General features: G+C 39.9%; 1 protein-coding gene and 1 long non-coding RNA gene across 30 annotated transcripts in view; one reads left to right on the plus strand and one right to left on the minus strand.

The window, feature by feature from the left end:
- The window catches only part of EPB41 (erythrocyte membrane protein band 4.1), a 101,156-nt gene that overhangs the window by 18,641 nt on the left and 68,789 nt on the right, over positions 1-13,726 (minus strand). For 20 of the 29 annotated variants that reach the window (XM_081201901.1, XM_081201881.1, XM_081201899.1 and 17 more), the window contains one exon: positions 1,368-1,844. The exons of 6 other annotated variants lie outside the window; for them this stretch is intronic. In XM_081201901.1, coding sequence (XP_081058027.1) covers positions 1,368-1,844 — 477 coding nt within the window. Of the gene's footprint in view, positions 1-1,367; positions 1,845-3,537; positions 8,239-13,726 lie in introns of those variants that run through there. 3 more of the 29 variants (XM_081201896.1, XM_081201894.1, XM_081201895.1) reach the window with 3 other exon arrangements.
- Positions 8,238-13,725, plus strand: LOC308591348. Its single transcript, XR_014010123.1, has 2 exons — positions 8,238-9,649; positions 9,727-13,725. It is a non-coding gene; the product is annotated as an uncharacterized lncRNA (long non-coding RNA).

Here is a 13,726-nt window from a genome sequence, read left to right on the forward strand (position 1 = left end):
AGTTGTGACGCGCGCATATGGCAGGAACCTCCATAGGCGCCCGTCACCTCTCCAGCCGGGAGAGCGCGCGCGGGGCTAAAGAATCCATAGCCCCGCGACCCTCTCCCAGCTGGAGAAGTGACGCGTGACTATGGCAGCAGCCTCTGAAGGATGCACCGAAGCCTGGCGTGGGGGGGCGGCGGAGAGACCTTCTCCCCGTGCCAGCCTTCGGATGGCTGTCCTGAAGACTTGGGGTGGGAGAAGGGTTTTCCTTCCCACCGCCAACATTCAGAATGCTGTTCTGAATGTTGGCGGTGGGGAGGAAAAACCCTCCTCCCACGCAAGCCCCGGGAACAGAGGGAAAGCGCTGCGCGCCTTCCCCTCTGTTCCCGTACCTGTGCTGAAGGCTTGCGGTGGGGAGAAAAGCCCTTCTCCGCACCGCCAGCCTGGCAAGCGGTTTCCCTAGGAACGCATTAATTGATTTTCAATGCATTCCTATGGGAAACCGTGCTTCGCAAGACGAAAAATTCGCTAGACGACAAAAATTGCGGAACGAATTAATTTCGTCTTGCGGGGCACCACTGTATACAAATGTATGATTTCCAGCCAGTGTGAGATGTGTAGAGTCCAGTAGCTTCTATTAAATCAGCATCAGATCATTATTTATGGATATTCAAATCTCAAGAATAACAGGAAAAGAAAAATCAGCTGTGCCACCACCTGATAATTAATCAAAAGAGAATGTAATATTAGTAAGAGCACCACCAGGCTTTTCCCACTCTGTTATGTTCCCTTCACCTTTTCAAAGTCTGACAGAAGTCAACCTTGATTATTACCAGATCAAATGTAGAGGTATTTTAGCAGATGGGATTGTTAAGAACACTGGAGCAGGCAATTTTTATTTATTTTTTACTTTGATGGGTAAATGCAGGTGTTTCCTCAGAGATTTCCAAATCAGATGACTATAGACTCAAAGAGCTATGTTTTGTTCTTGTAAATGGAAAGATTTGCGGCGCTGGCTGCTTTTAGCTCAATATTTTCTGCAATGTATTTACAACACACAGAAGACATTTAGCACTATCTCATAAAATCTGATGCCTTTTAGAATTGGTTTCCTTTTCTTTTAAATATATTCTGCTTGAGTCAGGAGACAATACTTTTTAAAAAATTGTTTTAATAAAATATACATCTACTTTGTAGAGGAGGGGAATCATTCCTATAGACTGGAGATTAAGTAGTTGATTAGTTTGGGGAATATTTCAGGCCATCGAAACATAATCCTTCTTTATGGATTTATGACATATGCTTGCTGCAGTGTTTGTAGAATGACTCCGAAAATGTAGCAGAGAAGACTGCAAAGAGAGATGTTTCAAGTTCACATTTACTACCTGGAAACAGCGAATGAGGGCAGGAAACTCATTATCAATACTTGAGCTGTGACATTCTCCATTTAGCTCGCTAAGTGGCTCACTTGCCCCTTTTCCCCCTTCAACATCACAGGCTTCCTCCTCTTGTTCGTGGAGGTGCAATGGAGGTGAAGAAGGGATTTTATAGACTTCCATCTCATCCTGTTTTGAGTCCTCAGCCTCTTTCTCCACATCTGAGTAAAATCCCTCTCCACACCTTAGGTCTTCCTTGCTCTCACTGAGAGCGGCAGCAGCAGCAGCACCCTGCTTCTCCTGCTCCTTGCTGCTTGCGGAAGAAATGTCAGATTCACAAGTATGTGCAGACTCCTGTGGGCTTGACACTGGGCTCTCACTAAGGGCCACTGAGTGCTTTGAGACCTCCCATTCAAAGTGAGAGGTAATATTTCCCCCCTCTGCCATTGCATCCAGATCCTCTTTGAAGGGAGAGTCACTCGCACTCTAAAATGAAATGAATACACAAAAAGGCCAGAAATTAGGAACAGGGCACACTAGAAACATAGACCATTTTAGAACATGTCAATTTGAAAGAGCCTATATGCAACCTATTGCAATCCACACAATAGAAGATCAGTACAGTGGTACCTCGGTTTAAGAACAGCCCTGTTTACGAAATATTCAGTTTATGAAACCCCGAAAACCGGACGTAGTGTCCCAGTTTGAGAACTTTACCTCAGTCTAAGAACAGAATCTGAACGGTGGAAGGGCATCGGCGGTGGGAGGCCTCATTAGGGAAAGCGCGCCTCGGTTTAAGAACAGTTTCGGTTTAAGAACAGACTTCCGGAACCGATTAAGTTCATAAACCGAGGTACCACTATACTTCAAGTGTTTTGAAAAACGGCCAAGTTGCAGGTAGGCCTGACACAATGGAATTGACAGCATTGCATATCCTGACAGCAGAACTTCCAGGGCCAGGGTGGGACACCCTGCTCTGCTTTTTGACAAGGTGGGGACAAGGTGTCACTGTCCTCTCAACTGCTCTTCCTTCCCTTGTCTCTGCCAGCAGGGCAATAATACGTTGGAGATGGGAGATTCAAACATCACTGCCTGTGCTGTCTAATACACACAGATATGATGGGATCACCATGTGTATCAAGCCAAACCAGAAGAGATCTAATGGATTTCAGACTACCCCCAAACTGGACTGGGGCAGCAACAATAAGGGGGCAGAGGGAAACCATCTTCCCCTGTGCTGTTTCCCTGGTTTTAAATTATTCTCTCCACAAAGCTGGTATTAACAGTGGCAGGGAAATGAGACAGAGAGCCATCCTGAACCTATCTTTTCCCCTCCTCAGCAAATGGCAGCTTCGGTGTAAGCACTTAACTAAGAAAAATGGCACAGGAGAAATGTGTTATCTTTCCAACACTGCACCCCCTATCCTCACCCTATGGCTGCACACAAGTCTTCTATAGTCCCACATATGGATTGGCCCTCATTGGCACAAGGAGAATGGCTGACATTTGTGACATGCCTAGGCCTCTCTGCATCTGCACTATTTCCATTTCTAAGCAGGCAGTGATTCTTTTAAAAATCAAGTATTAAAGGGTTGTCTTCACCTTACTGAGAATGATCGATTCCTTTAAAAAGACTTCCATAAAGAGAAGGGGAAACCACATTTATTGCTGTATATTGAAAAAATATATTATCCATGCAGAAGAAAGTTCTATATGACTTTAGAAAGCTTATATTTCTTCCAAAGAAAGAGTTTGAGGATACAATGCCTTTTCCATGTGGCCAAAGTTCTGATGAGTTGGAATATCTACTTTTATATGCACCTCTAGGAGCCATCACAGTTGCTGATGCTTCCAGCATTGCAGAACACATCGAGTATAACTTTAAAGCAGACAATATTACTGTTTTGTAAGAGTCATGACAAGAGAGCCCCAAACATACATATGCCACATTCAGAAACCACACTGCAGCCTTAAGACGATATCACACCAGATGTGAGCACATTATTTAACCGTTTGCAATGGTGCTGTTTGTCTGAATATCATATCTGATCGCTGAAATGCTGCAGTTCTCAAGCAATGAGTTCTTTTGATCTTTTACTGTAAAATGAGTAACAAAAAAAGATGATGTGAAACAAAGAAATCCAACCTCCCTAAAAGAAAGCAAGTGTGTCCATAGCACCTGAGATACTTTGGAAGACTGTGCCAAGCCAGAGGATTTAACCAAGGCTGGTGCTATTCTGTCTTCCATCGTGCGCCTGTTAGAAAGTTCTCAACTAGGTCTTCGTACATCTCTGCGAGCCCTCTAGCTAGAACTTGAAGGAAAGGAATAGTAACAGAAGAAAAGACAAGAGTTAAAACATGCACAATACCAGAAAACGTGCATAGTAAGTAGGAAAATCTTAACAGGAAAGGGGGAAAGAGAAAGCTATAAGCCGCATATGTAAATCACAGACCACAGTTTTAAATAGGATGATATTTTTCGAAAGTAAATTTTCCACATTTAGTGGAAAGGATGGTTGGTACAGGCAATCAAATAAGCAAGTGGATGTTTATATAGCAGAATACAAAACATCAATTATTCTTAAACTCTGCTTTATTTAGTAATGGGATAAAGCAGTTGGATAATGATAAACAGTCTAAGGAACACTTATTTCCTTTAAAATAAGTTTTTTAGATTTTTGCCCTGGTATCTGCAAATGCACATGCACACTCCAAGTACATGCACAAAAAAGGGTGAGCTTAAAAAAAAAACACCTTACTTGTTTCAAGATTATCCAGACAACTATATCTCATTTAGCACTTCTTTCTGTATTTATATGCAAGCAAAAGAAGTGTACTTAAGATTGCAATCCTATATATACATGAGAAAAAGGGATACTGAACTCCATAGATTTACTCAGGTCCAAATCAAATGCGGGAATAATATTGAGGAGGGGAGCAGCTGTTCTGGGCAGCAGATTAGGGGGGTGGCAAACAGCATCATACCCTCCACCTTCCTCCCTGCCAAGCCCTCAGTAGGCAGCAGGAACTGTGCTTTTGTATGGGAACTACTCACTATCAAGCAATAGGAAACGCCTGGTCAGGGCATTGCATGTTAGGTAATTTGATAACGGGCATGAACAGCCACAGCACAGGGAAGCTGAGCTTGCTTCCTACTCTCATTCAAAACTCATTCAAAACTGTTTCCTGGAAATCCTATTGAACGGTGACCATCTTTAGCTGCAAGAGCAAAAAGCTGTGGATGGATCTTCCCTCCTAGCAAAACTAGGGCCTCAATACTAATGGGAAGTGGATTAATTATTTTAATTAATTATTTATTTTAAAGTGGATCTGTTTATTTTAGGGAGGTGCAGAGGGTGGAAAGAAGTCAGAAGAATGGATGGTAAAGTGCCCTCTCTTCATCCTGTACAGTCATAACATTGTATCCTGAACACCTTGGCTACCAAGCAAATCGGCTCCCGAACAATCGAAACCCAAAAGTGAGTGTTCCGGTTTTTGAATGATTTTCAAAAGTCAAACGGAAGCTTCCTGCAGCCAACCAGAAGCTGCGCTTTGGTTTCCAAATGTTTTGGAAGTCGAACGGATTCCATTTGACTTCCAAGGTACAACTGGATATGGTAATGTATCACAATTTCCTTCACCCTTCACCTCTTTCCTGTCATCTATTCATCCTCTGGCTGCCTTCCTGCCCTGTTCTTTACGTCTTCCCTTCTTTCCTTTCTCTCTTTCTCTCAACTTGTTTCTTTCCTTCCACCACCTTTTTCTCCTTCACTGGGATGCAGGTGGCGCTGTGGTCTAAACCACTGAGCCTCTTGGGCTTGCTGATCATAAAGTTGGCGGTTCAAATCCACATGACAGGCTGAGCTCCTGTTGCTCTGCCCCAGCTCCTGCCAACCTAGTACTTCAGAAGCACGCCAGTACAAGTAGATAAATAGGTACCACTGCAGTGGGAAGGTAAATGGCGTTTCCATGCGCTTGGTTTGAATAAGATTTTTTCTGCAGCATATGTAAGTGTGTGTTACAAACAGGAGAAAGGGCACCAAGCCACATTCAGGCATCCGCTCAGTTCCCATCAAGGCCTTCAATTTGTTAACTGTAGGATTGGCCTTTTCTTGGTTGTGTGTTTTAGCAAGTGCTACCTGAATTTTTTGGCGTGTTTTATTTGTTTGGCCAGGGAGGGGGGAAGGTGTAAGTACTTTGTGGCTTAAAAGTGTGCCCCTGGGCCCAAGGAACTCCATATATTGCCTCCCTACAACCCATAAATGATATGAAGAAATGGTGATTGGGCATAGTTGCCAACATTATCATATTTCCTCATTGCTTGTATTTCAAATTTCATATCCATCTGCACCTTAAGATTTTTCCCTTTTTATGTCCTGTTCCCTTTTAAATAAAATCTAGATGACTAAGGCTATCTTTTCCCTAGGCTTCCCTGACTTAAACACCACTGAATGATAAATAATTATAGTAGCTCAAAAGCGGCTATTCACAATCAGGGAGAAGCGGGTAGCAGTGGAGACTCCCCCCCCCCCCGGCAAAATTTCTACATCTGAAACTGGATTTACTTATCTATATTTATAAACAGCTTTATACCCCTCAAGACATCTTACAATAGTATGCCATTTAAAAATAAGTAACATATATAGCACCTAATATTAGTATCTTACAATGGTGGGTTATAACCTAGGGTTATATGTCAGTCATATGAGCAGAAAAACCATCCACCATGAACTTGTTTAATACAAGTATTTTGGGAGCTGGCCATTTTATGTTAAAAATCTTATCAATCGAATACTCAACATGATCCTACACAGGGCTGTAAATTTTGATGCACAGCCCTTTGCTTACACTGCAATTGTTAAAGCAGGATCCTATGTAAGGAAGGAACAGATCCATTCATTTGGCTCCAAAAACCCCTTCCATCTTCCTTGCTACAAAGTTTAGTAAATATGTGCCTTGCTCAAACTATGGCCTTTTCTCATAGCACTCGGGGTGCTGTGCTAAGTGTACAGATGGGTCTAACCCTAATTTTACCCTTCCAGCTCCACAGCAGCTTTTTCACAGGGTTCGTTCCACAGGGTCAAACCAACCGCTGAGAGCTCTATGCCTGAATCCAGCGCCTGATATTTTTAAGAGCCAGAAATCAGACTTAGTGAATTTGAACAAACTTTGCTCAATGGGAGAGACAACTGTCTGCATTAGGAATAACTTGCTAAATGTCTGGGAAATTAGGAAATAGTCTGCAAAAAAATTGCAATTTTGATTGAGAATAATGATCAAAATATAAATACTCAAAAGGCATCTATAAAGCAAACATGTTTTCAACACACAATAGCTGCAAATGGTCAGCCACATGCAAATCTGAGGGGGTGGGAGAAGCATTGATAAGATCAGTTGGTGGGAACAACTTTTTATTGCCACCGGATTGCACCACCAGCCAAAATTAGCTTCTTTGAGAAGGTGAATACTTTTACACACACACACACACACACACACACACACACACACACACACACACACACTTTTACACTTGGGATTCCCAAGATCTTAAGCCTAATAAGCCCCTTGCATTAGCACGCTGCTGCTCAAGGGTGTATTCATTTGTATACATAAGAAAGCACTATTTATTTTATTTATTTATTAAATTTATATACCGCCCTATACCTGTAGATCTCAGGGTGGTTCACAACATAAAATTACAATATAAAAGAGAAAAATAGCCTGGCAGAGAGTTAAGAGATTAGTCAGGGAGAAAGAAGTTTCCTTCTTATGCCCAGAGCCTCAATCCAGAACTCCCAAGGTTCTAAGTGATCACACAAATATCAGCTACACATGAGCAGCTAGCCATATCTGTGACAGCAACACATTTATTCTGGTGCATGAACCAAAATATCTGATCTTACCAAGCTTCTCCCTACTATACCCACTTTAAAAAAGGTATTAAAAAAACTAAATCAAACCCCAAATGGACTGATTTTTTAGGTGCCAAGACACGACTTTCATCAAGTAGATGGATAGCCTCCAAAGGAATCAGACCATTTGTTTCTGACACGTTGGCATAAGATACTGCAGCAGTTTTGCTAAAGCCACATATACATATATAATTTACACAGGGGCAAAAAAAGACACAAGATGCAGTGTTCCCTGAATTTCTTTGTAAGCCAAAGCCTGTGGGGAGTTGAATAATGCCAACTGGTTGCTATATTACATGTGGTGATCCAGAAGCTCACTGTGCCTAATAGAACTCTGATGCACTTCTTCATTGACTGATATTCCCATGTGCGTGTCACCACAGTGTGTGATACAATTGTTGACATTGCAGCAAATGGGGAAGGCCATTATTGGTGGGCTTTTGGATCAGGTAGAGAGTATACATAAAGGTAGCACCAGAATAAAATAAAATAAAAATCAAGTAGGGGATAAACTAATATTGCTTAGTGCAAAAGCAGCAAGGATTGGTCCTGCTTTGTTATTTACTTACACTTGTAATTTCTGCCTTGCCCAACTACATGCATTTAAATTATGCCAAAATCTTAGATCTCCCCAGTAACAATTTTTTTAATGGTGCAGCTGCTCAAGTATGCATTACTGTCATAAAAGCCTCACAGGCATAAGATGATGCATCCTGAATATATATAAAAAATTACTATTAAAAATTATGTAGAAATTCTAACCAGCTGATCCAATAAGAATTTCATGCTGTGTAGCAATAGTATTAGGTTATCCCCTATATTGAAAGTCTGTGCAGAAGACGACACATCAAAAAATGCTTAAAAGTGTGCATTTAGCAATTAAGTAGGGGTTAACTTTATAATGTACCACACTCACCAGTTAGAATTCCATAGACCAACATCCAATCTCAACAGGGCTGTCAAAAGTACTTGAGCAAGAAGTATTATGAAGCAGAAAATAGAAATCCCTAATTTAGCATAACTGTTCAATTGTCCATTCTTACAGAAGAAGAAGGGTAACACTTTCAAGCAAAACTACCATTTTTAACTGCAATTTGTATATCTGGATATATTAGGCAGATATTAAAATTGTTAACAAACTGACTACCACCAGAGATGGATTTGTTTCTGAAAAGTGACCAGTCAATAAAACAAAGGAATAGCTAATTCCAATTTGAAGTAAAAATAAGCAAAATCATAACTGCATTTTAAATAGGAGTTTGCTGCCATGGATTAAAGTTACTCTTTTCAAAGACAACAACAACAACACCAAAGCTATCACAATTTTACTTTTCAAGGTGCTGAACCATTTAGAAGAAAAGTTATTAGCAAAAGTTATTTAAATAACCAATCCTCTCCAAAATAGAACAAAATTTTGTAACACACACACAGAGGATGAAAGACTATATGTTCTATGGATCTACACTTTATGACATCACAAAATGCTCATTTCATGCATTGCTTTCTTCCTTTGCAGAGGAATAGGTATTTACAATAATAACTTCGTAATTTGCATTTGTAAATATATTACAAGAACTCAAGAGTAAAGTTCAAAGAAGTAATTATGTACCAGTGTTGCTTCAGAAGGTTATTTAAGGTCTCAGTTAAAAAGTGCTCCATTTAAATGGGAGTTCTCTGCTGTCTCCAGAAATCCAATAGGCACCACATGAGTAATGTCACTTCCCACACTGCTCACATTAAGAATCACTTTCAGTTTTCCGCAATATATGAAGCAAGAAAATGACTTGGAAATGGGGTGTAGACTCATAGGAAAAAGAATAAATAAATATCCTCTAGCAGGTTATTTGCTTCTAAAATTTCATATTGTTTCATAATTCGTGTCAAAGCCTTCTACAACGGTAGTTTCTTAAAGCCAAAAAGGAGGCTAATGAAATCAGCATGGCAATCTCTTGCCTGACAAAATCATGCAAAAGCTAAACAGCAATGAATTTACATAACAATAAACTGAGAATGAGAAATATATAAATACGCTCATCACAACACAGACAACGCTGTGACATATTAAAATCATGACAAAATAATAATTCACCTGGATGTTATGGGAATCTCATGGATATCACTGAAAACAGCATCCCCAGTGTATTCTCTTCTCCCCAATCGTAACATAAAATGTGCAATGCAAATATCAATGAGGTTTTCATGTTCCCACAAGTGGCAGCCCAATGAAGAGGAGCAAGGAAAGTGAGCCCAATAGTATCATAATCACACATTTTATTATACAATATGCTACTGGTGGGGAGAGAAGAGGGGCAGCTACTGCCGAGTCTCTAGTATCACCTAGCGTAGTGTCACCCTAAGAAAAGGCAGTGCCTTTTACTAGTCAAATTGCTGTGTTATATTTAGTGCAGTATTGCCTACTTAGATTAGAGTCAACAGCTCTCCAAAGTCTCAGGCAGAAAAAGGTCGCACAAAATTATGAGAAGAATGGCTTCCATAAACTGATAAACCTCCGGATGGCACTTATGTAAAATTACAAATGTAGGCAAAATCTGAAATACATTTTGCCAAATTTGAGCACACTTGAAGTGAGAACACCCTTTTTACGTGGGAAAAGTCTTGTTTGTATGTATTCACCATAAGCAGGTATGCCTGCTACTCACTGGTCAATTAGGTAAATACAGATCAAACTATGTAAATTAGCTTTTCCCTCTCTCTGACTTTCTGCAGAATTTATTTTTGCCTTCCTTAGGTGTTTGATTTTTTTAATGCAGTGTAGTATAAAGTTATAGTATGCTGTTTAATGCAATATAGTACGAATATTCAAAGGGAGTCAAACTGGCTTAGTGGTCTAACTTACACAGTGGAAACCACTGAAATGATATATCTTTTAATAATCCCTTAGCACTCTCCAAGATTTAGTGAGTGAAAGATTTAGCTGTAGTTTTGCAAGGGAAAGAAGAACATATACGCATAAACCAGTTTCAAAGGTTCTACTTTAGTGTCACATAAAAAAGTGAACTAAGGGTTGGATGTACAGATGAAGGAGCTGGGTCATGCAGGCCTACTTAGTGATTCTATAAGGCAAAGTACGTAGACTGCAATCTGAGATCTAGTTAAGGAGGACAAAATCTGAATCCAGGTCCCTCAAGTCCAGGATCATCAATCAAATTTAGCCTATGAGGCTGATCCTGATAAAGATCTGGCTCACGGAGCCAAAAGGCTTTTCCATTCCTGACTTACGGAGAAGAGCAACCAAATCCAGAACAGCTTTCCCAAAACAGTTGAAACTATCCTACATAATTATCTCCATCATGTCTGGATTAAGCTTTAGTTTATTTACGTTCATCTAATCCATTATAGAGCACAAACATGGTTTCAGCACTTCCACTGCATACTAATGGCCTCTCGCTTCAAATCCCCAGATGTTCTCACTCCAGTGTTTCAGGTCTAGGTAGCGCAGTTGCTTAGAGCATGGCGCTGGTAACACAAAGGTTGCAGATCCGATGGCCATATGGGACAGCTGCATATTCCTGCATTGCAGGGGGTTGGACTAAATGATCCTCACTGCTGTGATCAGAATAAACAGATAGTCTATCTAAAAAGATACCATGGTCAATGAAAGCTATGAAACCTGCCAAGAATTAGCAGTTGCAATCCCTCATCCTTCTCCATTTTTTAGGGTGACCAAGACAGTTTCCTTTCCATGTCAAATTCAGTAAAGATACCAGATTGCAACAGATGTGGAGAATGTGTAATCCAAGAATGAATTTAGTTGCATGGCCACCACCTATTTGAGCACCTTACATAAGAGAAGAACACTCACTGGCTGATAGTCTTTAAGACCTCTCCTCCCTGGAAAATGTTGTAAGCCAGAAGGGTTATGAGTCATGCAAACCAGTGGTAGAATGCACTCCTCTGATAGCCCTATCCACATGCTCAGGCCTCAACAACTGAAATTCATCTGATAAAACTGGTCCAGAGCTTCTAACATTTCTGCATGAGCAGCAGAACTAAAGGCATCCACACAGGTTATAATAATAGGGATAATGTGTTTATGAACGATTGTGTCAAACACCAATGCACACCCCACATCATTATGAATGATTGTGTCAAACACTAATGCACACCCCACATCTTTGCATCCCAAGGCCACTCAGGAATCCATCCAGATTTGTCAGCTACTGGCTGATATCAATTTATAATTCCTCTATCAGAAAAAAAATCAAGTTACATTGATGGGGGAGAAATCAGGAAACAAAAATTTCCCACCAGTTTATTTCATGGTCTCTTTTCAACATTTACTCCTGCTTCCAAGTCTTACTGCTCACAAATTCTGCAACTAAGGTCTCGTGGCACCCAGGTTTCATGGCAAGAGTATCAATCCCATTTTCATTCCTGCATCTACGCTTCTTACCCCTCCTCAATATTTTGCATTCTTCTGTACAGAATTTGATAGAGATCACAAAGGCAGATATTCTGAAGCTGTTTTACAGAACTGGTTCCTATGGGAGAGAGCCTTCCATTGATGTTCTCTACCTTACAAGCTGCATTTTCCAAGATAAATAGGAGGGGAGGAAAACACCCTACAACAAACTATAAGGAGCAAGAGATTTTTCAACTATAAAAATAATGCAGTATGTGTTATAGTCAGGGCTCAGCAGGAGATGATTGCAGTGAATGAAAGTGTTGAAGTATTTGCATTGGTAAATTGCATGGCTGAAAAGTGACCAAAGTGCTCTCTATCTTTCTACAGAGCATTCCAAGATGACCTACATTAACTAGCAGAATGGCTCAAGCAAAATTCCTGAACATTATTATTATGGGTAAGCCATCTGTCAGTGGCTAAACATCTTTCCCCCCAGGAATGTTTCAGGAAACAGATGTTTATCCACATTGCTAAGAGTACACAATACATTACAGGAGAATTTGTAATTCAATATTGTCACACACACACACACACACACAGCGTTTTCTTTCCTTACATTTGTCTGTGCATATACACAAACATGATTTTCCGAAGTAATATTCTATTCATCTAAAATAATATTCACAATGTGTAATCAGTGGAATGCAAATTGAATCTGATCTGTTAATAAGTAGCTTGCCCAATATATGAAACCAACTGTCCCATAAGCCTTCCTTCTAGTAGCTCAGCCTAGCTGACTATCATAACTCAGCTCTCAAATGATTTATGAAATTCTCAGCATATTCTCTGGGTAAAAGACCCCTTCACCTGTCAGCGCAAGTGATTAGCCAAAACCTTTTATGTTTTTATGCTTTAAAAATGAGATAAAGAAGGTAGATATCAAATAGCTAGCCAGACATTTACATCTGGGTGCTGTTAAGAGTCAAGCAACATGCAAAGGTTTAAACAAACAGAGTTTTACCATCTGAACATATGCCTATTACATTGTTAGATCAACTTAACTGAAATCAACACTATGAACATCAACATGCACAAAACACACTTATAAACATGTTACTTCCATACAGATAACTGTTACAGTGAAAGTGAAACACAGTTCAGTAAGTATGATACAGAAAAGAGATAAAGCAACAGAAAGACATAGGAAGAACTGGACTTGGAAAACAGCAAAGATTACAGTTTTTAAGCATCACTTCTAATAAATGATTGGTTTTCTACCACCTTAAACGCACCACAAATAGAAACCAGAAGTTACAATCTTTTCATCTACAGAAGAGTCATACAGGCAAGATAAATAACCATAGGTGCATATTGGTGTATTGTTTTATACACAAGGCAGATTGAGAAAGAATATGCCACCCTCACTTCCAATTTCAGGCAGAGAAGGATGCAAGTTCCCTTCATTTTCTACCCAAGCAGCATCTGGCATCCTAACTCACTCCATGCAGTCATACTGATACTCAATTCCACAATTCCAAAACAAACGTCTTTAAGATTTAAGTGTCAGCAGTCTTTAGTAGTCAGGTGTGAAATTCATTTCAATTTATATTAAATGAATTAATCCAATTCTCTGCAGTTTACTACACAGACACACACCTCCGCATTCTTCTGAAGAGCTTTGTTTAATTACAGGCGGCAGTTATACGCTTATCTTGCCCTCTTAGAATAGGATTTTTAATAAAATCATCTTAACAATGAACATAAAACAGTTCTTGAAATTAATTGCTGCTTGGTTTTTTAAAAAAATTCTCAAATGTTTTGCAGGATATGGAGGAGATCTTTTAGGGAAATCATCATATTTTTTTCCTTTCAACAACCTGCTGAACTCAAAAGACCAAAATCAAAAACACATAACTGACTACATTCATGGTTAAAAGCCCGACATAGTTTGAGCTTAAAAGGAGTGCCAAAACCTTCGTATTTGTTATATTGCAGCTTGCAGGATTATCCACTGTGTCTCTTCCAAGTATGCCAAACTGTATTCTGAACAGTGTTGGTGCAAATGTGTGTGTGCATGTGCACTTTTTTTT

Source organism: Podarcis bocagei (genome assembly GCF_964188305.1).
Source record: "Podarcis bocagei genome assembly, chromosome: 7".
NCBI classification, from domain to species: domain Eukaryota; kingdom Metazoa; phylum Chordata; class Lepidosauria; order Squamata; family Lacertidae; genus Podarcis; species Podarcis bocagei.